This window comes from Crinia signifera, chromosome 11 (assembly GCF_055691185.1).
Source record: "Crinia signifera chromosome 11, ASM5569118v1, whole genome shotgun sequence".
Classification (NCBI taxonomy): Eukaryota; Metazoa; Chordata; class Amphibia; order Anura; family Myobatrachidae; genus Crinia; species Crinia signifera.
In genome coordinates, this window is record NC_139227.1 from 53,991,473 (window position 1) to 54,018,462 (window position 26,990).

General features: G+C 45.9%; 1 protein-coding gene and 2 pseudogenes across 5 annotated transcripts in view; 1 reads left to right on the forward strand and 2 right to left on the reverse strand.

Annotated features, from left to right (window-relative positions):
• HYDIN (HYDIN axonemal central pair apparatus protein) overlaps nucleotides 1–26,990 on the reverse strand; it is a 464,418-nt gene that overhangs the window by 88,162 nt on the left and 349,266 nt on the right. For all 5 annotated transcript variants that reach the window (XM_083165003.1, XM_083165004.1, XM_083165002.1 and 2 more), the window contains 2 exons: nucleotides 19,173–19,272; nucleotides 6,316–6,484 (listed from right to left, as the gene is read on the reverse strand). In XM_083165003.1, coding sequence (XP_083021129.1) covers nucleotides 6,316–6,484; nucleotides 19,173–19,272 — 269 coding nt within the window. The remainder of the gene's footprint in view (nucleotides 1–6,315; nucleotides 6,485–19,172; nucleotides 19,273–26,990) is intronic.
• Nucleotides 21,506–21,624, reverse strand: LOC146046532 (5S ribosomal RNA; annotated as a pseudogene).
• On the forward strand, nucleotides 24,117–24,235 carry LOC146046557 (5S ribosomal RNA; annotated as a pseudogene).

Consider the following 26,990-nt stretch of genomic DNA (forward strand, 5'->3'; position numbering starts at 1 on the left):
GTGCTATATACACACCACTGCCACAGATCTATGGTATGTCCTTATGGTATTTACACTAATGCCACACACACATTATATATATATATATATATATATATATATATATATATATATATATATATATATATATATATATATAGGAGGAGTAGATATATAGAGAGCGCTTTCAACCACCGAATATAGACTCTAACAATAGTTAGTCAAAATACAAAACAGTACAAATCTTTATAAAACCAGTGTGCTTTTTATTGAATGATTTTTTCAGAGTCACATCTGGAAATTGTATCCTTTTCGGAAATGCAAGTAACCCGACGCGTTTCGTCTTGAAAAAGACTTCATCAGGGGTTTAGTACATGATGATAAAAAAACGCTTATACCCGCGTGTATTTCTTCAGATATGCGTAAACAGTATATACTGTTTACGCATATCTGAAGAAATACACGCGGGTATAAGCGTTTTTTTATCATCATGTACTAAACCCCTGATGAAGTCTTTTTCAAGACGAAACGCGTCGGGTTACTTGCATTTCCGAAAAGGATACCATTTCCAGATGTGACTCTGAAAAAATCATTCAATAAAAAGCACACTGGTTTTATAAAGATTTGTACTGTTTTGTATTTTGACTAACTATTGTTAGAGTCTATATTCGGTGGTTGAAAGCGCTCTCTATATATCTACTCCTCCTATTTCTAAACACCACCTCCCACTAACAGGGGGGGTCATAGAGTAGCGGCTTGCAATATTCTAAGGGCGCACGTGGGGTCATCCTTTTGATATATATATATATATATATATATATATATATATAGTAGTTGGAGCAAGGTGGCACACAGTTTGAGAGGTTTTATCAGAGTTGCGGTGCAAGGTTCATACGGAAATTGATACAATCAGTTATCTCCCTTGGAATCAGGAAAGAAAAGAACCAGCACACGCATTGGCAAAAAAAACGAAAGTGTATTAAAGGTACATTACAGTTAGTTGAACGAAGGTATACAGCGGCTGACCCGACAGCCGTTTCAACTGGCAACCAGCCAGTTTTCCTCAGGGGTACCAACAAGCCTAGGACGTGTGCAGGTTTAAATACCTGTGTAAAAGGCGCCAAAGACCTCCTCCGTGTCCGGTAAGAGTGCGCTGTCACTCAGCACCATCAGTGCTGATGCGCGCGGCTAACGGGGAGTGTGGAGGGCGCGTCAGAGGGAATCCCCTGTGGGACCAATCACAGTGTGGTGAAGTGAAAGTGTCATGTGGAGAAACCTAGAAAGCGTGAAAGGGTGGGTGGCTACAGACTATGTGCATTACTGATGAACTTATCCTTGACCAACAATGGGTGGTCTGACTCACATACGATTCCGCAGTGAATCTAACTCTGTTTGCATCCCACAGTCGACATCACTGATATGTCTACATGCTGTTGAAATGTCGACTGCACCGCCGTGTGCACGCTGCTGGCATTATACCATTTGTGTCTTGATTCCTGAAGGAATCCCATTGTCAACACAGCTAATGTGTCAACATGTCAATCAGCACCGCCGTGTGCATCCTATTTGTGTTGCACCGCCGTGTGCCATGTTGCATTAATGTTTTTTGTTTGCTCTTTGTTATAGCAAACGGACGTGACACATGACAGGGATATACACATCCCAATTAGCCGACCATTATTGGCTGACACGCCAGACACATTGCCTGAACATCTGGCACACATTTTCAGACAAACCAACAGACTGTCACTGCGGGTCGTGATCCATCCCTTTATAACGTGGATACTGACTTGTTGTTACTATAATAACAAATCACTCTATCCATCGCACATAGTCTGCAGCCACCCACCCTTTCACGCTTTCTAGGTTTCTCCACATGACACTTTCACTTCACCACACTGGGTGTCACAGCGCTACGAGCACAGGACGTGCTGATTGGTCCCACAGGGGATTCCCTCTGACACGCCCTCCACATTCTCCGTTAGCCGCGCGCATCAGCACTGATGGTGCTGAGTGACAGCGCACTCTTACCGGACACGGAGGAGGTCTTTGGTGCCTTTTACACAGGTATTTAAACCTGCACACGTCCTAGGCTTGTTGGTACCCCTGAGGAAAACTGGCTGGTTGCCAGTTGAAACGGCTGTCGGGTCAGCCGCTGTATACCTTCGTTCAACTAACTGTAATGTACCTTTAATACACTTTCGTTTTTTTGCCAATGCGTGTGTTGGTTCTTTTTTTTTCCTGATTCCAAGGGAGATAACTGTTTGTATATATATATTTTATATATATATATATATATATATATATATATATATATATATATATATATATATATATATATATATATAGTATATATGGTATGTGCTGGTGCTATATACACCACTGCCATGGATCTATGGTATGTCTTTGTGGTATATACACCACTGCCACATATATATATTGTATGTCATTGTGGTATATACACCACTGCCACGTATATATATGGTATGTGCTGGTGGTATATACACCATTGCCACGGCTCTATGGTATGTGGTGATGGTATATAGACCACTGCCACGGCTCTGTGGTAAGTGCTGGTGCTATATACTCCACTGCCATGGCTCTATGTTATGTGCTGGTGCTATATAAACCCCCGCCATGACTCTATGGTATATGCTGGTGCTATATACACCACGGCTCTATGGTATGTGCTGGTGCTATATACACCACTGCCACGTATATATATATATATATATATATATATATTTTGTATGTGCTTAAAGTGGTCCTGGAGAGGTGGTGGCAGGGCCCACTCAGCAGAGCCTGCAAACAGGGAGGCGCTGGACTGTAAAGGCGCTCTCTCCCTGCCCTGCAGCTCTGCCACTGTGTGTATTGATGTAAGGCGCTGCCAGCTGCTGCTGCACCTGTCAGTGACAGTGTAGCGCAAGCAGCAGCACCGGAAGCAGAGGGCAGAGAGAACTTACGTTGTGATATACCGTAGCAGCAGCAGCAGGGGATGTCCCTGCACCTTCCTCACTGGTGACTGCGGTGCCGAGCCCCTCCCCCCTCATGTCATCATCAGAGCCAGGACAGCATGTGCCAAGCTGTGACTGGAGGAGCTTGGCACATGCTGAATAGAAGAAAACCTGATTGGAGGAGCTCCTCTGATCCATGAAACATGGTGGATCTGACTGTCAGCATGGACCTGTCTGTGAGTGTTGTGTCCTGCCTCCCCTGTCTCTGCAGCTTTTCTCTCTCTCTCTCTCTCTCTCTCCCACCCCCTCCCTGTCCAGCATCTGTCACCCTCTGTCTGCCCCCAACTCTCTGCCAATCATCTGAGTGTCCCCCCTCTCCCTGCTCAGCATCTGTCCCCCTTCTCCCTGCCCACCATCTGTGCCCTTCTCCCTGCCCACCATTTGTCCCCCCACTCCCTGCCCACCATCTGTCCCCCTCTCCCTGCCCACCATCTGTCCCCCCTCTCCCTGCCCACCATCTATCCCCCCTACCCTGCCCACCATCTGTCCCTCCTTTCCCTGCCCACCATCTGTCCCTCCTTTCCCTGCCCACCATCTGTCCCCCTCTCCCTGCCCAGCATCTGTCCCCCCTCTCCCTGCCCACCATCTGTCCCCTTTTCCCTGCCCACCATTTGTCCCCTTTTCCTTGCCCACCATTTGTCCCCTTCTCCCTGCCCACCATTTGTCCCTCCACTCCATGCCCACTATCTGTCCCCCTCTCCCTGCCCACCATCTGTCCCCCCTCTCCCTGCCCACCATCTATCCCCCCCTACCCTGCCCACCATCTGTCCCCCCTTTCCCTGCCCACCAACTGTCCCCCTTTCCCTGCTCAGTACCTGCCCCCTCTCCCTGCCCAGTATCTGCCCCTCTCTCTCTGCCCAGCATATCTCCCCCTCTCTCTCTGCCCAGTGCCCGCCCCTCTCTCCCTGCCCAGTATCTGCCCCCCACTCCCTGCCAAGTATCTGCCCCTCCTTTCTCTGCCCAGCATATCCCCCTCTCTGCCCAGCATATCTCCCTCTCTCTGCCCAGCATTTGTACCCCCTCTCCCTGTCCATCATCTGGCCCCAATCCCTCTCTGCCCAGCATTTGCCCCCTCTCCCCACATCTGCACCCCCAATCTGCTTCTTTCCAGCATCTGCCCCCCTCTCCCCAGCATCTGTCCCCTTCTCCCTTCCCAGTATCTGCCCCCTCTCCATGCCCATCAGATTTTCCCCCATCCCTTTCTGCCCATCTGTACCCCATCTTCCTGCCCATAATCTTTCCCCCTATCAGTATCTCCCCAGCACCTGTCCACATCTCCCCACCATCTGCCCCCTCTGCCAATTATCTGCCCCCTCTCCCTGCACATCATCTCTTCCCCTCTCGCCACCCATCAAATTTCCCTCCATCCCTCTGCCCAGCAACTGCCCCCCTCTACCCAGCATCTGTCCCCCCACTTTCTCCCCAGCATCTCTCCCCACATCTGTCCCACATCTCTCTGCCCAGCATATGGCTGCCCCTCCCCCTCACTCTGCCGAGTATATGGCCCTCCTACCCTCTCTCTGCCCAGTATCTGGCTTTCTCCCTTATATCTTTTTTTCCTTTACCTATCTTTTATCATATTTATTCTTTATCCATTTTCCAACAGCAGCCACTTTTCCCTTGTTCCACTGACAACTCACTTTCCCCTTCTCATGGATCCCCTTTCTTATACCTCTTCTGCTCTCCTCACACCTTACATCACTACTATTGTGGGCATTATGTGTATAAGGTGCATTACCACTGTGGATTTTATGTGTAATGGGCGCTACTGTGGTCATTATGTATAAGGGGCATTATTGTAGGTGTTTTTAGTGGCACCACTGTGGGCATTGTGTTTAAGGGGCACTACTTCTGTCGGCTTTGTGTACAAGGGATGCTACTATGTGGTGTATTATGAATTATTTGCACCATCTGCAGTGTAATGTAAATAAGATTGTGCTACTGTAAGGTGTAATTAAACTGGGCTATGATCATTCCTTATGATACCACACCATTTATTTGTGTGGGCTGTCCCTTTAGGAGAGAAAGGGCGCACATATAGATTTTGCAGGAGGGCGCCGGACACCCTAGCACCGGCCCTGGGTGGTGGAACTCACTCCCCTGCCTCCCCCTCCCCCCCCCCCCAGCATTGAAAAGAATAATGTGGGCCAAATAATACCACCCTTAAATGAATTTTGCCCCACAGTGCAAGACATCCCAACACCCTATAAAAGCGTTACAGTGCACGCAAACATTTAGGGCATGGGTTTGTGGGACGGGACTATGCAAATCGTAATGCCTATTACACATTATGCCACAACCATAATGCCCATTACAGAATATGCCACAACCATAATGCCCATTACAGAATATGCCACACATGGTAATGTCTATTACATATTATGATACACAAGTGCCGCTTACCTATATGCTCATTGCTGGGGGTTTCGTGCTCTTTACCAGGGGTTTCATGCTCAGTGCCATAGGGTTTCATGCTCAGTGCCATAGGGTTTCATGCTTAGTGCCAGGGGGGTTACATGCACAGTGCCAGGGGGGTTACATGCACAGTGCTCAAGCTCAGGCTGCACTAGTGAGGACCTCAGCAGAAATATTAAACATATCCAATGTGTATAAATCCCCCAGGATCCCAGTGGTCATTGCCATGCTAGTGACCGAGGTGGCAGGGGTTAATAGCCCTGCACACTCTTACGTACTTTGCTGACAGCCAGCGCAGAGGCTGGAGCCCTGCTTTCTTCAGTGTCCAGCTACATGGTGGTGGACACCCAGCCAGGAGAGAGATCCGGCGGGGAGACACGCTGGGAACCGGCGGAGGACCGACATTACCACATACACGGCAGCTGCTGACGTCATCAGCCTCCGCCCGAACTGCCGTGCGGTCTCAGCCAGCTGCTTTGGGGGGTGGAGGACAGTAAGGTGTGCCAAGAAGCTCAGCCGGGTCAGGCAGGGGCAAAGTGAGTGGACAGAGGCGGAACCGTTCCGCCTCCAAAATGGAACTGACAGAACGCAGTACCGCACCGTTCCGGCTCACTTTAACCCCTGTATATACACCACTGCCACGTATATTTATTGTATGTGCTGGTGCTATATACACCACTGCCATGGCTCTATGGTATGTGCTGGTGGTATATACACCATTGCCACGGATCTATGGTATGCCCTTGTGGTATATAGACCACTGACACATATATATATATGGTACACTGCCAGCCATGCTCCCTGGCCTGCCCATGCTGCCAGCCTTGCTCCCTGGCCTGCCCACGCTGCTCCTTGTGACTGTTCTCAATCCCATTTGCTCCCATTGCTATTTCTGTCTGCCTCTCACCTGACATTTCAGGACGGGTTTGTCAATGATCTGCACCTCCTTCGTGGCCTTGAAGATGACCTGGACCTGGGTGGCTCGGTCACTGGGACTGAGGGTTCCTTTCTGTGGCAGGATGGAGAAGATGGAGTTCAGATCCAGCGTTCCTGAGCCAGTAGCCTCCAGGGAGAAGCTGCAGACAGGGAGAGAGGAGTGGACACTTCACACCATTGTAATTACATTTGTGATACGTATGGTCATTTAATTGCGCTCTCGGTTACAATCTTATTTAATTTATTTTTGGCTACAGGTAATATCGAGATTGCTCTTTAAATCAGCATCAGTAAGTGATATTATTGATCGTTTACGCGTGAATAAAATATTGCTATTGTATGGGGGGTGTGGGGACTTCTTATTTGGATATATATATATATATATATATACATACATACATACATACTTTTGTAACAGCTGCCACCCAAGATCAACCTTTTCATAGTAAAATGGGAAGACGATTACATCTGGTCCCCTAACACATACAGCAATCATCTTGTAAAATGGTATCATTACATTGTTACATAGTCGATGTGTTCTTTCTATGGCAGGGAACAGAAGAACAACTCCAAGAATTCATTATTTACATCAATGCTAACCAACTAAATCTAGAAATCACCACGACCCACAGTAAAAAACAAGTCATCTACCTAGATCTAGAAATCTTCATTGAAGGCAACCTTCTGAAGACAAGAACCCATATTAAAGAGGTGAGTGGCAATAACATCCTGCCCTCAACAAGTAACCACCATAATAAATGGATCTCAAACATCCCGGTAGGACAATTTTGAAGAGTGAGGAGAAATTGCACAGATGACCATGTCTTTCAAGCCCAAAGTGAAAAATGAAGAACTAGTGAATGAAAGGCTATAAAGAAGATCTACTACAGAAACAACTAGAGGACATCAAAAGAATAGAAAGGAAAGACCTGCTGACATACTGTACAACACCAAAAAAAAGAACCAAGATAACAGTAACCTTGCTTTCTTCACACAATACACAAAATCATAGAAAACATCATGCAAAAACATTGGCATGTACTCAAACTAGATGAAACTCTGTTACCAATATTACCAACCAAACTAAAATCATTTATTGTAAAGCAAAAAATATCAAACAATAACTTGTCACTATCTTTACAAAAACAGATACAGAACCCAAACATCCACGGTACAAATATAGGTCCTGCACATCACAAGATAGCTCTCTATGCCGACGATGTCATACTAACTCTGACCAACCCTCTGACCTCGCTGCCCTCCATTTTTCACGAAACCAAAACATATAACATTTTCTCCAATTACAAACTAAATACTTCTAAATCAGAAGCCCTAGCTATTAACATTGCTCCTGCCGACCTTTCCACCATCCAAGCAAAATTCCCTCTCCATTGGCAGCCTGATAAAATTAAATATCTTGGGATTTATCTGTCCAGTTCATACAAGGACCTCTACTCGATTAACTTCCCAAGATTATTTACTTCTATTAGATCAGATCTGTCTGCCTGGAAATCGCAATTTATCTCATGGATTGGTCGGATGGCGGCGATTAAAATGATGATTCTACCCCGTTTACTCTATCTCTGGCAACCCCCCCCTGCATATCCCAGTCAAGAGGGATATCAGCGCTTTCGTTTGGGCGGGGAAAAAACCTAGAGTTAAACTGCGCCTCCTACAAAAACCATGCGGGACAGGTGGCCTAGGCCTCCCAGATATCCTCAAATACTATAGGGCGGTGCACATAGCCTCCTCAATTCTATGGCACGCTCCTCCCTCTCATAGAGTTTGGACACATATTGAAACCTCCTTCATCGCTCATTTCTCACTATCCTCCCTCCTATGGATACCTCTTACCTCCCGCCCCACCCCTACCGTCCTCATGCCTTCTACTCACCACACACTAAGGGTTTGGGATCTTTCCACCAAACTCTACAAATTACGCTCTCATCACCCATCGTTAACCCCACTTTGGAATAACCCGGCCTTCCCCCCAGGGACGTCTATTAGTGCGTTCAAATACTGGACGAAACATAACATCCTTTTCCCCGCGGATATTGCCCCTACACTGCTCTTTCCTGATTTTGAATCCCTCCGGTCTAAATTCTCGTTCCCACACTCTATTTTTTATCAATATTTACAGCTACGCCACTTCTATAATTCTCTCCCCCGGGCACAGTCATCTTTGGAAAAAACGCCCCTCGAATCCCTGTGCAGACAAACTCAAAAAAACTCATTTCAACTATCTATCAAATACTTCTATCCGTCAACCAACCCCAAAAGGAAAAACACGAGTCTGACTGGGAGGCCGACCTGGGTGAAGAGCTCAACTTAAACACGTGGTCCAATATCAGAATGGCGATCGCAAAAAGTTCTATTTCAACTCGTATTAAAGAAAATGCATATAAGATCTACTATCGGTGGTATATGGTGCCAACCAAATTACACTCTATATACCCTGCCTCCTCTTCCCAATGTTGGAGATCATGTGGCCAAGAAGGCTCTTTCATTCATATTTGGTGGAGTTGCCCAATCATTCAATCCTTCTGGGTGGAGGCCCATGAGCTAATTAGTTTGATTCTGAATATACAAATGCCCTCCTCTCCCTCATTCTCCCTTTTACTACGACCAATCCCACGTTCCCAACTTGCGACTCAAAAATTGATTAACCACATTCTCAACACAACCAAGTGCTCGATAGCTAAAAATTGGAAAAGTCCTACACCCTTGTCCAAAACCGCCTTAATTAATGCCATTTGGTCCACTTACAAGGTGGAGAAGATTTCCGCATTCCTACATGACTCTATGCCTTCTTTTATCAAAACCTGGTCTCCATGGACAACCCACTTCCAAACTGAGGCTCCGTTGACATTTGTGTAATATTCTGATTTATCTTCCCTAGATGCTTTGCTTGAGATTGCCGGCTCCTCCCCCCCTCCCCTCCCCCTCCCCTGTTCCTCTCCACCGAGATTTGATCGCTTTCTTTCTCTTCTCGCTCCCAGCTCCCCCTCACTACTTCTATATCTATTCCCCCTTTTCCCTCCTGCTTCCTCTCCCATCTCATTTTCCATCTTGGCTTATTCCCTTTCCCCTTCCTCCCCTGTATATCCTTTTGGTTCTCAGACACGACGAGGTCTATTTTTCTTATTAGAGATTTGTATTCCCTCTGACCTCTGTCAAATAACAAACCGCACTCTGAGTCATTCAGTCAACATTTCTGTTTTAATGGTTTGTACTGTTTTTGGATTTTTGAAAATGTACCTTGAAAAACTTAATAAAAATTTTTCTCAAAAAAAAAACAAAAACAGATACAGATCCAAACACTGTCAAAGTAAAGGTTTTTTTAGCTGACTAAACTGCAAGGCATGTAAAAATAACAAAGGATCCACAAAACCAATAACTGAGTTTAAATCAAACCAAACTAGCAAAAACTTTAAGATTCAAAAAAACCTCTCATGTAACACAGAAGGAGTCATTTACTTACTAGAATGCCATTGTGGCAGGGCCGGCGCTACGCACTCAGCAGCTCCTGCAAAGCAGGGAGGTGCCATGCTGAAAAGGCGCTGGCTCCCTCCCTGCTCTGCTAAAGCTGCCTCAGCCCTTACTGTCATTGCCTCCTGTACGCCGCCCGCAGCACCTGTCTGACAGCGGGTGGGCGCCAGTATAAAGAGCTGCTTCCTGCACCACACACACACACTGTCCTCCTCCTGCGACCTGCCCCCTCTTCCTCACGGACACTTGCGCTGAGGCATGTAGCGCTGTCTGTGAATGCCTGGATGATATGTCATGTCCGGATCCGCCCCCTACCAATTGCTCCCTGCGTCTGTCAGCTGTCAAACAAATGACGAACAGGCAGCAGCGCCACCCTTCCTTCCCTCTTCTCAGTGTGCTGTGCCAGTGCCACTGCCAGTACTCAACACCCCACCCCCTCTATCTCCTCTCCTCTTCTTCCATCTCCTCCTTCTCTCCCCTCCTTTCTGCCTCAGTCACGAGAGGGGTGTAATGGCGTCCTCAGCGTCCTGCCTACGCAGATAGAAGAGAAGGTACTGCACAAGAGTTAAACAGCAAAAGAACAGTGAATCTTTTATTATACATGTTTATAAGATTTTTTTTAATAATTGTAGATTTTTTTTATATTAATTTAGACAATTTTTAAATAATGGGCTGGGTTATGTGCCTAAAGGTGGCCATACATGCTGCTATAGCAGCATGCGATGCGATGTGCGCTCCTGCGGGCATCGCACAGTACAAAAAGTATGTGCTGCACATTGTGGACTCCAATACATTGGCCAAACAAAAAGAAAAGTCAAAATCAGGTTTGCGGAACATATTTACAACATTATAAAAGGATTGACAACCCACATTGTCTCCACACAACAAAAATCCGGCTGGTTTAATGTATAGCAACACAGAAGATAAGTGAAAACTGGCGAGGAGGCGACTTTGTAAAAGAGCTAAGAAAAGCCGAAACAAAATGGATCTACAACATGAAAACCTTAGAGCCATTAGGTCTTAACATAGAAATAGAACTCAATGTCTTTTTATAAGTGGTACCTGTTTATATTTATTTATATTTTATTTTATCAAATTTCTTTCTTTTAAACTTCTATATTGGAAGCCATGAACATGCTTCTGACAGAACATGTGCTTCCCACCCTTTTAGTCAATTTCCGGAACAGGACTTCCGTTTTTACTAATAAAGTTTTCCCTATAAAATATCCGCACTGCCGTAACAGCCAAACATCCTTGAAAAAGTGCGCATGACGCACGAAACGCGTTGGACAACAAGATCACCCGACAAGCTGTCTCCTAAACATCCGTTTCCGACTCTCCCTGCGGCCGCAGCACAACTTCCGGCCCTCTCGGCGAAGACGGAGCATCAGCGCAGCGGCTGCCACGTGCAAGCACGGTTCAGCTGGTCTCTGCGCTTGGAAGCCCTCACAGCCAACAAACAAAACTAAGTCACCCCCAAGCTGCTCATACAACAGGAAGCTACCAACACGGACTTCAGGGTAAGATAGGGACAGTAAGACTGGAATGATCACCATTTCTAAAAACCAACTCTTTCACTTAAAGAGTGTAAACATTTGGCATTAACCATTTTTTATTTCCACAGGTACCACTACATATTATTTTAAACCCTTTAGGTAAACATAGTGTTTTTATCCACTCCATTACAGCCAATCTTAGAGCTCTGAAATATTCATATATTTTCTCCCCCTTATAAACCACATTGAGTTTACAGCACTCCTCCCCCAACCTTCCACGAACTAAAATTACTGGAGCTGCTTTAACTAAGCGTGGGACCAATAAAAAACTTCACATGCAATTTCCCCTACCGAAGTGGCCGTATTAGGTCGTGGACTGTCATTTGTGCCGACCAACAGATTAAACAGCTTTGATTGGGAGGCTGAAAAATATCGGATGAATCGACAGCTACGTCTACATGAACACTTTCCGGGTAAAAACTGTAAAAGAGTGCCTTTGGCAAATAAATCCATTGATTACACTGAATTTATTCCTCCACAGGTTACTAAATTTTAGCGAAAGTCCAATTTTGAACCATTTATTAATAATGCATCAATTAAATCTTTCAGCCATATGCCTGACTCGGAGATTGCTAATTCTATATCCTCAAGTGACAATGCCATTAAACGTAATAACTTATCTTTATCCATAGGCGAATCTAAGGGGTGGTCCGGGGGTGCACCTCATTAGACCGCCGGCTGCACACACAAATTTAAAAAATGACATCCGGGCAGCAAGAGCTGTGTGCTGCCCGGCTGTATCGTCACTGTCAGGGCTCGACAATCCCCACCCCCGCCCACATAGCGGAGAACCAGCTTCTGAGCAGTGTTCAGCTCTGTCCTCCATCTGTCAGCGTGGCTCCAGCCCAGCCACCCTCCTGCAGCTGTCCTCCTGCTGAGCGGCGTTCAGCATTGTCAGTAGTTTAAAGCTGCCGGCTGCTGGCTATTTGAAACCCGCTCCCCTGCCCAATAGCCAGGGGCAGAACTACTGCCGGTTTTATTTATCATCCCCAGGCCAGGTTGGGGCTCCGGCAGCATAGTTATCAGGAGGGACGGAAGCTATAATCTCCACCAGTGGTGCGCAGCTGAAAGTAGCAGGACAGCGTGCAGAACTAGTGACTTGTGTGGGGTTGGGGGGGTCCAGCAGGTGGCTGGATGTTTGTCATACTGTGGGTCGGGGGTGTCCAATTTCTGTGGTCCTCCTGCCCGTCGACCCCCTCATTGCTACAGAACTCCATGCTAATGAGCCCCTGGCAGCGCATGTTAACCCCATGGCAACATGCATGTTAACCCCATTGCCAGAGCATGCAACCCCCCTGACAGAGCATTTAACCCCATTGGCAACAAGCATGAAACCCATAGCAACGGGCATGTAGGTAAGCAGATCTTGTGTGGCATAATATGTAATTGGTATGTGTAATAAACATTACGATGTTTGGTATATGTGTAATGGGCATTACGTTGTGTGTACATTTTTGGCACCCACTGTCACAAAAATTTTGTTTGCCTGGCTCCTACATTTTCATCCTGGCTCCTAGATGTTAAAGACATTTGTCGAGCCCTGGCAACGAGCATGAGCATCCCCACCCACAAAGAGCAAATTCACTCCCCCTTTGTAATAAGCATCTAACACCCCCTTGGCTATGAACAATTCATCAATCCCACTTGGCATTATGTGTAATTGGCATTACAGCGTGTAGCTTTATTTGTAATGGGGATTACGGTGTGTGGTCTAATGTGTAATACCATGCCCCTTTTTGTGATGACATGCCTCCTTTCAATGAGGTCACGCCCCCTTTTCGACGTGCGGCTTCGCCGCGCAGCGGTCCGACCTGCTTCTGTATTTGGATCTAGGACCACCCATTACCATATTTCTAGATTCGCCTATGTCTGTATCTGAGTATCAGGCTTTGCTCACAATTGCGAGTTACAGTGACATCGTTGTCCGCCCCGCCGATAAGGGCAGGGTAATTGTCATTCAGGACCTAAATGCGTACAAGTCAGAGATTCAGAGACAGCTATTAGACAAGGATGTGTATTTGAAACTTACTGGTGACCCCACTGACAGATTTAAAAGGTTGTTGTCGGACCGATTGAGCAGGGCTGTTGTGGAGGGGGATATCACTCAGAACTTGTGTGATGCGTGGTTGCCCACATGTCCTGTGGTACCCCTTTTATACACCCTGCCCAAGGTTCATAAGTGCATAACATCGCGCCCTGGCCGCCCCAGTATCTCTGCCCGCGGTTCTTTGTTTCAAAGGGTGTCGGCATATATAGATGCACTTTTGCAGCCATGTATTGTCGGGCAGGATTATCATTTAAAAGATACTACTGCATTCCTTAATAAACTCCTAGCGGTTAATAACATTCCCTGTGACAGCTGGCTGTGTAGCCTAGATATCACAAGCCTCTATACCGTGATCCCTAATGCTGATGGAATAGCGGCTGTGAGAAAATTGATTTCTGAACATCCAATGTACCGCAGACCAGCGGTGCAACTAAAATGTGGTTTGTTGAAGATGCTTCTTACTTCAAACTACTTTCTGTTTGATAGTTTATATTATCTTCAAGTGTCCGGCGTGGCGATGGGGTCCCCGGTGGCCCCATCGTATGCGACCACATACATGCTACAGTGTGAACAGAATGTCTTTTTCACCGATTCCTATATATCTGGCAGGATTAAATTCTATGTCAGATATATAGATGATCTGTTCCTTATTTGGATGGGATCCAAGTCTGAATTAGAGTCTGTTATCTGTTCACACAATAACCCCAATTGTCCAATCAAATTTACCCATGTCATTGATGCTAAAAAAGGTCAACTTTTTAGATGTTGAAGTATCTATAGTTGAAGGGGTCATTAGTACCAATTTGTATCAGAAACCATTGGATCGTAACACTACTTTCCATGCCGATAGTTTCCATCCCAGGTCGTCCAAAGTTGGACTCCCGTTTTTCTCAGTTTATACGTGCGTGCAGAGTATGCAGTGATACTTCTATGGTAACTGTGCAAATTGAACTGATGATTAATAAATTCTTAGCTAGAGGCTATCAAGTTAATGACCTCCTATTTGCGAAAGAGAAAGCCCTTTATTCCCCGATCTAAATTACTATCGTCTGTCAAAAAAGACTGCCAGGGTGTTAGGATTCCGTGGATCAATCATTTTAGTAAGTTGATTAAGCAGACCAGCAAAAAATTGTGGCCAATAGTGCAAACTGATCCAAGTTTAAATCTCCATGACACTAGTATCATGTCGAGTTATACTTGTGGACGCAACATACATGACATCGTGGTACGTACTGATGTCACAGGTATGGATAGAGTTAATCCCAGTTCTTCGGCTTTTTTGTCATCCAAAGCAGGTTGCTTTAAGTGCCTTAATTGTTTAACCTGTAGGGCGATGGTGTCAGGTAATAGTTTTAGACATCCACATAGTGGCATGGAGATTTTTATTAAACATCGTGTTACCTGCACCACACGCTATATTGTTTACCTCATTACCTGTCCCTGTGGACTGAGTTACATAGGGAAGACAGACAGAACACTCAGGAAAGGATGGCTATGCACCGCAATGCCATCAAAAATGCCATACATTTTGTGGCCTCTCACATTGCCATTGCAACAAGCTGCAGCCAGATTGTAGGAGCATTAGCAACATGCGATTCTATGGAGGATCTTGGGTGCATATACATGCATGCATACATACACCATCTGAGTGCTGTGTCCGCAAAATGTTGCAGGCACTAAAGATGCCCATACACACTGCAAAAATCGCATACGTTATGTGCTAGATCGCATCGCACGGCATGCATGCAATGTGTGTGCGATCCGAAAGCAGTACAAAAAGTATGTGCAGCACATACTTTTTGTACCATGCGATGCGCGCAGGAGCGCACATCGCATCGCATGCTGCTATTGCAGTGTGTATGGCCACCTTTAGGCACATAACCCAGCCCATTATTTAAAAAGTGTCTAAATTAATATAAAAAAATCTATTAAAAAAAATTGTTATAAACATGTATAATAAAAGACTCACTGTTCTTTTGCTGTTTAACTCTTGTGCAGTACCTCCTCTTCTATCTGCGTAGGCAGGACGCTGAGGACGCCATTACACCCCTCTGCTAACTAAGGAAAGGAGGGGAGAGAAGGAGGAGATGGAAGAAAAGGAGAGGAGATAGAGGGGGTGGAGTGTTGAGGACTGGCAGTGGCGCTGGCACAGCACACTAAGAAGAGGGAAGGGCGGCGCTGCTGCCTGTTCGTCATTTGTTTGACAACTGACAGGTGCAGGGAGTAATTGGTAGGGGGCGGATCCGGACAGGACATGTCATCCAGGCATTCACAGACAGCGCTACATGCCTCAGCGCAAGTGTTCGTGAGGAAGGAGGGGCAGGTCGCAGGAGGAGGACAGTGTGTGTGCGGTGCAGGAAGCAGCTCTTTATACTGCCGCCCGCCCTCTGTCAGACAGGTGCTGCGGGCGGCGTGCAGGAGGCAGTGACAGTAAGGGCTGAGGCAGCTTTAGCAGAGCAGGGAGGGAGTCAGTGCCTTTTCAGCATGGCGCCTCCCTGCTTTGCAGGAGCTGCTGAGTGGGTAGTGCCGGCCCTGTCTATGAGTCCGGCTGGACTAAATGAGGAGTTCACTCTTGCACCATTCCTTTGAGATTTATATGCTGGTCTTTAACTTTATTTTTCCATTAGGTTCATGACTGTGGGGTGATTGCTGATCGACTTCGGTGGTTGTCAACTAGGGTCCATATTTGAAACCTTGATAGTGAATAATAACATTAATACCATCTGCTTTTGCTAGGTATCTTGATCCATGTGTATTTAGTGAGTTTTGCATGTATGTTTGTCCTTTTGGTGTGGTGTAATGATATGTATTTGTATTGGCTGATAATGATTTATTAGCTTTGCTATCTACTGTATTGGGTCCAATGGCGGCGATTCCTGTAAACGGCTCCCGTTATTTATAGGGACGTCATTATTGCCGATATGGTAGCAATATGTTGCTATAGTTATGTATAAAATTGGAGTATCCTTGGCAACCACCCAAAACTTCCGGAGAATGGCGGCTTCCATCTGGTCCTGAGCCAGCCGCATGTATCCAGCCGGCGTCTAACGTCATTGTCTGGGCGCCGGAACCCACGAGCGGCCGGGATGTGGTGGCGCCGTGCCAGGGGCTGGACCATACAGGTTCGTATGGCTATACTACATGTATTTAATAGATGCCATGCTGGTTGTTATTTGCACATTCCCCTTTTGACAAAGGTGCACGTTGCACCGAAACGGCAGCCGTCAAGGGGCGCTGGCCAAGGAGCCTATACATTAATGGTGCTTTTTATTGCCTAAGGATGTCTTACGATCATGCTGGTATATGAATTTTCATGCCATGTGATCAGTTTGCTATGACCTATTAATACAATTTTCTTGGACATTTAAATTGGAGTCCAGTGCTGGTTTTATCCATATGGAGGAGGAATCGTTCTTGGATGTAAATTGTCTATGATGTATTGACCGATGCATTTTCTGGGAAAGCGCAAACCCCTTTGCCCGCTTGTAGCAGATAGGTAGACGAGAGGTAGACAAATGGCACTGGATTTTTAAAGTAGTATATTCACAAAAAGGAAACCAAAGTTTTGGGGCTTATGCGCCCCTTTGTCAGGGTGCAAAGGTGAATCGTCACCTTGACAAAGGGGCGCACAAGCCCCGAAACATTGGTTATATACGGTGTACGGTGACAGTGTTTCTAGTGCCGCACACACAGACGTATATATATATAGTGTGTATATATACAAGTCCTGGCTGTGTGTCGTGTATTTATTTATCCTGAGTGCCGCCTGCAAACCTGTACTATATATATATGTATATATATATATATCTGTAGCAAATAGATAAAGAGAGGGGCGCTCCATAGTGCATAAAAACAGTTTTATTCAAATGAACAGCAAACAGCAGCAGAAAATGGTCACAAGTTGCTCGTACCAAGTTATTCAACAGTTGTGGGCTGGATACCACATGGTCTAATCAAATAGATGTTACCAGGCCAGAGCAGGTCCAACGGGAGTCCGGGGCACCGTCAGGAGCACAGCCCACGCCGCTTTCCCCAAGGGGATACACAGCGTGCCGGGAACCTAGGCAGGAACAGACCGCCGGAGGACGCCTGGAAGCACGACAGCGAGCGTCACCGTAGCCACGCCCTAACGCGTTTCGTGGAACACTTCGTCAGAGGGCACGCCCTCTGACGAAGTGTTCCACGAAACGCGTTAGGGCGTGGCTACGGTGACGCTCGCTGTCCTGCTTCCAGGCGTCCTCCGGCGGTCTGTTCCTGCCTAGGTTCCCGGCACGCTGTGTATCCCCTTGGGGAAAGCGGCGTGGGCTGTGCTCCTGACGGTGCCCCGGACGCCCTCTGACGAAGTGTTCCACGAAACGCGTTAGGGCGTGGCTACGGTGACGCTCGCTGTCCTGCTTCCAGGCGTCCTCCGGCGGTCTGTTCCTGCCTAGGTTCCCGGCACGCTGTGTATCCCCTTGGGGAAAGCAGCGTGGGCTGTGCTCCTGACGGTGCCCCGGACTCCCGTTGGACCTGCTCTGGCCTGGTAACATCTATTTGATTAGACCATGTGGTATCCAGCCCACAACTGTTGAATAACTTGGTACGAGCAACTTGTGACCATTTTCTGCTGCTGTTTGCTGTTCATTTGAATAAAACTGTTTTTATGCACTATGGAGCGCCCCTCTCTTTATCTATTTGCTACAGATCTCCTTTACTCCTGAGGATCCAAGGAGTCACCTTTTGAGGGAGCCGCAGTCTTATTGGGACTTGGTGCTTATACAGCCCTGTGAATCAGAGGCTTTTTTATGCTGGACTGAGGACTTAATAGCGCTATATATCCACTCTGTGTGTATATGTATATATATATATATATATATATATATATATATATATATATATGTATGCATGTATGGCACTCGGAAATAAGCAAACTCCACAACACGGAGAGAATCCAACAACAACGTTTCAGTTTATGTAAACTGTTTTCAAGTTACCAACAATGCATACAGAACATACATGTATACTTCCAGTCCTGCCGTCTGGCCTGAGAAGCAGCCCGTTACCGGTGGGACCGTTCTTCTGCCTCGCCGTGGCGAGCATAAACAGTTTACATAAACTGAAACTTTGTTGATGGATTCTCTCCGTGTTGTGGAATTTGCTTATTTCAGATTGCCGCACCCCTGCACCGCTATCTATATACTGATATATAAATGCGTAAAGCCGGCACTCTCTATACCCAGTAGAGTACTTGTCGGGTGCCTTCTAAACTCAGCACGTGGAGCGTGCTCTATCATAGATAGTATAATCAGCATCACCCCGATCTAATCAAAGCAGTTTAAATAACGTAGACTGCCCAGATGGCTGAATTCAACTCCTTTATTGACAAAAACTCCAATAAAGGAGTTGAAACGTTGCAATTAACCGTCTGTGCAGTCTATGTTATTTAAACTGCTTTGATTAGACTGGAGTGACGCTGATTATACTATCTATCTATCTATCTATCTATCTATCTATCTATCTATCTATCTATCTATCTATCTATCTATCTAGTGTCTGATTGTGTGTCTCCAAAGCACTGCAATCTGTTGGCAGCGAGTAAAACTACATCTCTTTCTCTCTCACATGCACAAACAAAGAGGTAGCAGATTAGTTTTCGATGCATTTGCTTCGAGCATGCTTACTAGTATATATAATATATGTGAGGGGGACAGATGTCCACAGACCACTGAGCTTATTCACACCTCATCTATCATTTACCTGAAACCAATCTCATATTTTCCTTTGTTTTTCAGGGAAACCATGTGTTTTGCTTCATCGGTCACCTTAACCACTCCAAAGTCCAGACCGCCATCTGTACCTGCAGAAGGAGCTTACAGTGAGCTGCCTGCATACCTGTATAATAATTTTGTTACTTATATACGGTATGGCACACCTGCATAATCATTGTTACCTATATACAGTACGGCACACCTGTATAATCATTTTGTTACTTATAAACAGTACGGCACACCTGTATAATCATTGTGTTACCTATATACAGTACAGCACACCTGTATAATCATTGTGTTACCTGCATAAAGTACCGCGCACCTGTATAATCATTGTGTTACCTATATACAGTACAGTGCACTTGTATAATAATTGTATTACCTCTATACAGTACCGCGCACCTGTATAATCATTGTGTTATCTATATACAGTACAGCGCACCTGTATAATAATTTTGTAACCTATATACAGTACCGCGCACCTGTAGAATCATTGTATTACCTATATACAGTACCACGCACCGTATAATCATTGTATTACCTACATACAGTACCACATACCTGGCGTGGTCTAATTTCGGGGGTGTGGCCTATACCGCAGCTTTTCCGTGAGGCCACGACCCCATTTTGCAGCTATGGGGGTGTGACCCAGAGGCTCTGTGAGCCTCTAGCCATGCCCCCAGCTCCCTGGCTGCGGGAATAGACGCTGTGCGCAAGCGCACAGCGTTTATTTCCCGCCGCCTAGCAGCTGACATGGGGGACTCCCAACAGTCCCGCCTCACTGCGGGACATTGCCGCCGCGGGAGGGACAGCGGGACAGGCCCTGATAATCGGGACTGTCCCGCTAACATCAGGACAGTTGGGAGGTATGCAATATGTGGTAGCAAAGTGAAAAGATAATTGGAAAGATTTTTCACTAGGCTGAGACAGGGAGGGATAAGTTTAGCCTGGGGGGGGGGGGGGGGGGGGGGGTAAGCTGAGGCAGGGAGGGTTAAGTTTTTAGCCTGAGGGGTTAGGCTGAGGCAGGGAGGGTTAGGTTCAGCATGGGTAGCGGGGGGGGGGGGGGGGGGGTAGGCTGAGGCAGGGAGGGTTAAGTTCAGCCAGGGGGGTGTTAGGCTGAAGGCAGGGAGAGTTAGGTTAAGTGTGTGTGTGTGTGTGTGTGTTAGGTTGAAGGCATGGAGGGTTAGGTTTAGTGTGGGGGTGTTAGGCTGAAGGCAGGGAGGGTTAGGTTTAGTGTATGGGGGGATGATAGGTTGAAGGCAGGGAGAGTTAGGTTTAGTGTGTGTGTGTGTGTGTGTGTGTGTGTGTGTGTATGTGTTAGGCTGAAGGCAGGGAGGGTTAGGTTTAGTGTGTGGGGGTGTAAAGGTGAAGGCAGGGAGGGTTAAGTTTAGTGTATAAGGGGGGGGGGGGGTGTTAGGCTGAGTCAGGTAAGGTTAGGTTTAGTGTGTGTGGGGGTGTGAGGCTGAGGCAGGAAGCATTAGGTTTAGTGTGGGGGGGTATACTGAAGGCAGGTAGGGTTAGGTTTAGTGTGAGGGGGGGTGTTAGGCTGAAGGCAGGGAGGGTTAGGTGTAGCTTGGGGGGGGGTAGGCTGAAGGCAGGGAGGGTTAGGTTTAGTGTGTTAGGCTGAAGGCAGGATGGGTTAGGTTTAGTGTGTGGGGCGGTCTTAGGCTGAAAGCAGGGAGGGTTAGGTTTAGCATATGGGGGTGTAAAAAAGAGGGTGTAGATCCGCACAGACTGAGAATTAATTTATTGATCAGAAAACCAACTGAATTAGAACTACTATAGGATATAATTTCTGGTAGTTATGGGGTTGGCGGTGCGCCCAGCATTTAGGGTCAATGATTGTACACTGGGGTTTTGTCAAGGAAGACCTGACAAAGAGAGAAGAACGCTTTTTGGGCGCACTCCTTTTTTTGTAAATTTACAAGTATTAAATGATTGTTTTAAAATGTAACTTTTATTAAAGACTTTGTTAAAATAAATGGCACTCTGAGTTCAAATAATTGAATAGGTTAAAAATGTAGTGTGGTCCTCAAACTATTATTGTTTAAGGAATAATAATTAGTATATCACACTTTACTTTATCATTTATGCACTGAGTTTTTCAAAGGTACGATTACCAGTGAACATAGGCAGAGAAATGATTTAGTTCCCTTTATGGGTCGATATAATGTGCTGATATTGCACGATAGGTATACACAATGGTTTACCAAAAATAGGTCACAGCCTTATATAATCAATAGTTTCTAATAACAGCAGTTCTCTCTAGCAGTCATGGGTACAGTAGTTAGATTGAAGCAGCGGCTTGCCTCCCTTATTTTTGTATTGCCACACCTGGTCTTCCCCAGGGGTCTCCCACCTGGGTACTATCCCGGCCCTCCACTGCTTGGCTTCCAAGTTCGGAGAGGGTTTGGGCAAACCAGAGGGGTATGGTGGCAATATGTCAAAATTAATGCAAGGTGCTTCAATCAATTGGTACTGTTTGGCTGCAGATAGCAGTGGCGCATCACACTGGGCCTTTTTAATGGCCTGATAATTTTATATGCGGTACACAGGTCGGCTACCTGTACTCAGGGCCGTTGTCTTTGGATGCATATGGGGGTCAATGCCCGAGGTTTTCTAGCAGCCGGCCATTTACCGACTCAAAGGAAAAAGATGGTTATTGTAAAGTAATGGAGAAAAAAACAACACAAAGGGTTAATGGTAAATATCTTTTTGGGGATGAGGTTATATTAGCAGGTAGAACACACTAGTACTGTAGAAAAAAAAATATATGATATAATGGTTGACACCGAGTGTGTCGACACAGTGTTTGGCTTGAAAGAGAAAAATAATTATACAGTGATGAGGAGTAACAATGTAAATAGTAAATTGCTTTGAGAAAAAAGAGAATAATATTAGTAAGTAGAACACATTGTTGCAGAAACCGTGCTTTGAAAGACTTGCTGTCTGTGGATAGAGTCAATTCTTAGCAAGTGTATAGCACTGATTTTAGAACTGTTTGAGCAGTATAAATAGACACATAGTTAATGGTTTTCTACCAATAGATACAAAGTTGATGAACTGCTCCTGATTGATCAAAAGGAAAAGACAGATACTGTAGACAAGGTGTAATAACCGGCTTGCTGAAAAAAATGTATGGAGCTGACGCTGTGTTTGGATGGTTGACACAAAATGTGTCGACACAATGTTCCTTGTGGTATAAAGTACAAAAAGTAGCGCCAAATGGGGAATAATGAGAGGCGAGCACTTCCCAAATGCAAAATGCACTAGGGAGTGTGCCCGTGTACCTGCTGCCGCTGCCTGTATTAGCTGCTGATGACGGGACTCAGCGTGTCCGCGGTTTGCTGTGGTGAGCCTCGCTGTGTTGAGCCGGGCCAGGGGATGTTTGTCAAATAGTCTGCCGCTGACTGGCGGGGTGCGGGGAGATCCAAGGCACAGGGGGCCGGACCGGCTTGTAGCTGTAGCTCCGTCGCGGTGATTGGCGGCTGGTGGAGTCGTGGCTATTGCCGGTGATTGCCAGAGAGGTGGGCTGGACGGGAACTGGCTGACGACACGTGTTTCGCCTATGAGGCTTCTTCTAGCAGTGCACTGCTAGAAGAAGCCTCATAGGCAAAACACGTGTCGTCAGCCAGTTCCCGTCCAGCCCACCTCTCTGGCAATCACCGGCCATCACCGGTAACCAACGCGCAATAGCCGCGACTCCACCAGCCGTCAATCACCGCGACGGAGCTACAGCTACAAGCCAGTCCGGCTCCCTGCGCCTTGGATCTCCCCGCACCCCGCCAGTCAGCGGCAGACTATTTGACAAACATCCCCTGGCCCGTCTCAACACCGCGAGGCTCACCACAGCAAACCGCGGACACGCTGAGTCCCGTCATCAGCCGCTAACACAGGCAGCGGCAGCAGGTACACGGGCACACTCCCTAGTGCATTTTGCATTTGGGAAGTGCTCGCCTCTCATTATTCCCCATTTGGCGCTACTTTTTGTACTTTATACCACAAGGAACATTGTGTCGACACATTTTATGTCAACCATCCAAACACAGAGTCAGCTCCATACATTTTTTTCAGCAAGCCGGTTATTACACCTTGTCTACAGTATCTGTCTTTTCCTTTTGATCAATCAGGAGCAGTTCATCAACTTTGTATCTATTGGTAGAAAACCATTAACTATGTGTCTATTTATACTGCTCAAACAGTTCTAAAATCAGTGCTATACACTTGCTAAGAATTGACTCTATCCACAGACTTGCTGTCTGTGGATAGAGTCAATTCTTAGCAAGTGTATAGCACTGATTTTAGAACTGTTTGAGCAGTATAAATAGACACATAGTTAATGGTTTTCTACCAATAGATACAAAGTTGATGAACTGCTCCTGATTGATCAAAAGGAAAAGACAGATACTGTAGACAAGGTGTAATAACCGGCTTGCTGAAAAAGCACGGTTTCTGCAACAATGTGTTCTACTTACTAATATTATTCTCTTTTTTCTCAAAGCAATTTACTATTTACATTGTTACTCCTCATCACTGTATAATTATTTTTCTCTTTCAAGCCAAACACGGTGTCGACACACTCGGTGTCAACCATTATATCATATATATTTTTTCTACAGTACTAGTGTGTTCTACCTGCTAATATAACCTCATCCCCAAAAAGATATTTACCATTAACCCTTTGTGTTGTTTTTTTCTCCATTACTTTACAATAACCATCTTTTTCCTTTGAGCCGGTAAATGGCCGGCTGCTAGAAAACCTTGGGCACTGACCCCCATATGCATCCAAAGACAACGGCCCTGAGTACAGGTAGCCGACCTGTGTACCGCATATAAAATTATCAGGCCATTAAAAAGGCCCAGTGTGATGCGCCACCGCTATCTGCAGCCAAACAGTACCAATTGATTGAAGCACCTTGCATTAATTTTGACACATTGCCACCATACCCCGCTGGTTTGCCCAAACCCTCTCCGAACTTGGAAGCCAAGCAGTGGAGGGCCGGGATAGTACCCAGGTGGGAGACCCCTGGGGAAGACCAGGTGTGGCAATACAAAAATAAGGGAGGCAAGCCGCTGCTTCAATCTAACTACTGTACCCATGACTGCTAGAGAGAACTGCTGTTATTAGAAACTATTGATTATATAAGGCTGTGACCTATTTTTGGTAAACCATTGTGTATACCTATCGTGCAATATCAGCACATTATATCGACCCATAAAGGGAACTAAATCATTTCTCTGCCTATGTTTACTGGTAATCGTACCTTTGAAAAACTCAGTGCATAAATGATAAAGTAAAGTGTGATATACTAATTATTATTCCTTAAACAATAATAGTTTGAGGACCACACTACATTTTTAACCTATTCAATTATTTGAACTCAGAGTGCCATTTATTTTAACAAAGTCTTTAATAAAAGTTACATTTTAAAACAATCATTTAATACTTGTAAATTTACAAAAAAAGGAGTGCGCCCAAAAAGCGTTTTTCTCTCTTTGTCAGGTCTTCCTTGACAAAACCCCAGTGTACAAACATATGGGGGTGTATTAGGAAGATGGCAGGGAGGGTTGGGTTTAGTGTGTGTGTATGTGTGTGTGTGTGTGGGGGGGGTGTTAGGTTGAACGCAGGGAGGGTTAGGGAATAAGGGGAGAGGGATAGGGTACTTACAAGATACATGTTGGGTCAGGATTCCAGCAGAGCGTATGTATTCCACAGATTTACAGAGTCTACTTAATGCAGTAAATGTTTGAGCACACCTGGTATTAACGTTACCTGCAGCAAAATCCAAGATTGCCAATATGGGACCTAGGGTGAAATTTAATAGGATGAAAGATTCAGAAAGTGAGAGATTTGGTAAGAAATCTTGTTGTTTTTTTAAAGCGGCAATCATTTACACTGCAAACCCAGTTTGACTTTGAAGTAGAGATGTGCAGACTCGGATTCCAGAGATCCGAGCCCACAAGGACATCATCATTCCGAGCCCGATTCCGAGCAGCGGGTTTGTCCGCGTGATTAGAACGTCATCTCCCGGCGCCGGATTTCGCAAGGCTTTAAAAGCGGCTGCCGCGCCCGCCATCTTCACTCCAGTCAAGTAGTGGGTTGAGAGAGGGTGTGTTGGTGCTGCTGCTGGGGCTTAAACTTGAGCTTGACCTTGAGCGCAATATTTTTCAATCGCTGGTGCTGTCTCTCAGTGCTGCTGTGTAGTCTAACTGTGTACTTGTAGTACTACTGTCTCCTCTGTGCGGTCTACCTCTGGTGTGCTGTGCTGTAATTAATTATTTTATTCGCTGGGGCTGTCTCCCTCAGTGCTGCTGTGTCTCTGCTTAGGAGAACAGTCTAACTGTGTACCTGTAGTACTACTCTCTCCTCTGTGCTGGGGCCTACCTCTGGTGCTGTGCCTGTAATATTATAATTATATATTAAAAAGTTTAATTAATTATATTATATATACTGTATAGTCCACTGGTACTGCCTGCACTGAATCTGCCAGTATTATTTAGTTACTCAGTCCTCTGTTGCCACTGACAGTGCTACTGCCTACCTAGTGTACCTACCTAGTACATACTAGGCTACTACAGGTATATCTAATTTAATTCAAAAATAATACTTGTGCTGTGTGGGACTGTAAAAAATAATTCCATGCTGCTGGTGCACTGACGTGTGCCACTGAGTGCCACTGCCAAGCAGTACCGTCCTAATAATAAAATTAATTATTATATAAATTCTGTTGGTGCACTGCATAAAGCTACTGGTGGTGTGTAATATTAATAATAACTACCTTTTGTGGTGACCACTGGCAGTGCTACTGCCTGCCTGCCTACCTACCTAGTACCTATTAGTTTATTTTCTCTACCTACTAGGCTGCTATATTATTCATAATTAATTTAATTGAATTATATATAGTCCACTGGTGCTGCCTGCCTGCACTGAATACTGTGAATAGAGGTTGCCATTATTATTTTCTCAGTCCACTGTTGCCACTGGCAGTGTTACTGCCTAAGTGTACCTACCTAGTAGTACAAGTACACTAACTACTAGGCTGCTATATCTAATTTAATAAAAACAAAAATAATACTTGTGCTGTGTGGGACTGTAAAAAAATAATTCCATGCTGCTTGTGCACTGACGTGTGCCACTGAGTGCCACTGCCAAGCAGTACCTAATAATAAAATTAATTATTATAAATTCTGCTGGTGCACAATACTAGTATTGCTGACATATCTACCTGTCTTGTGCCTAGTACTACTGTCTTATCTACCTGTCTGGTGTCTAGTACTGCCATATCTACCGTCTGGTCTGGGGCTCACTGCCTAATACTGGCGTACCTGTGTGGTCTGGGGCTCACTGCCTAATAAATACTGCAGTATATCTACCTGTGTGGTCTGGGGCTCACTGCCTAATACTGCCGTACCTGTGTGGTCTGGGGCTCTCTGCCTAATACTGCCGTACCTGTCTGGTCTGGGGCTCACTGCCTAATACTGCCGTATCTACCTGTCTGGTCTGGGGCTCACTGCCTAATACTGCCGTACCTGTCTGGGGCTCACTGCCTAATACTGCCGTACCTGTGTGGTCTGGGGCTCACTGCCTAATACTGCCGTACCTGTGTGGTCTGGGGCTCACTGCCTAATACTGCCGTACCTGTGTGGTCTGGGGCTCACTGCCTAATACTGCCGTATCTACCGTCTGGTCTGGGGCTCACTGCCTAATACTGCCGTACCTGTGTGGTCTGGGGCTCTCTGCCTAATACTGCCGTACCGGTCTGGTCTGGGGCTCACTGCCTAATACTGCCGTACATGTCTGGTCTGG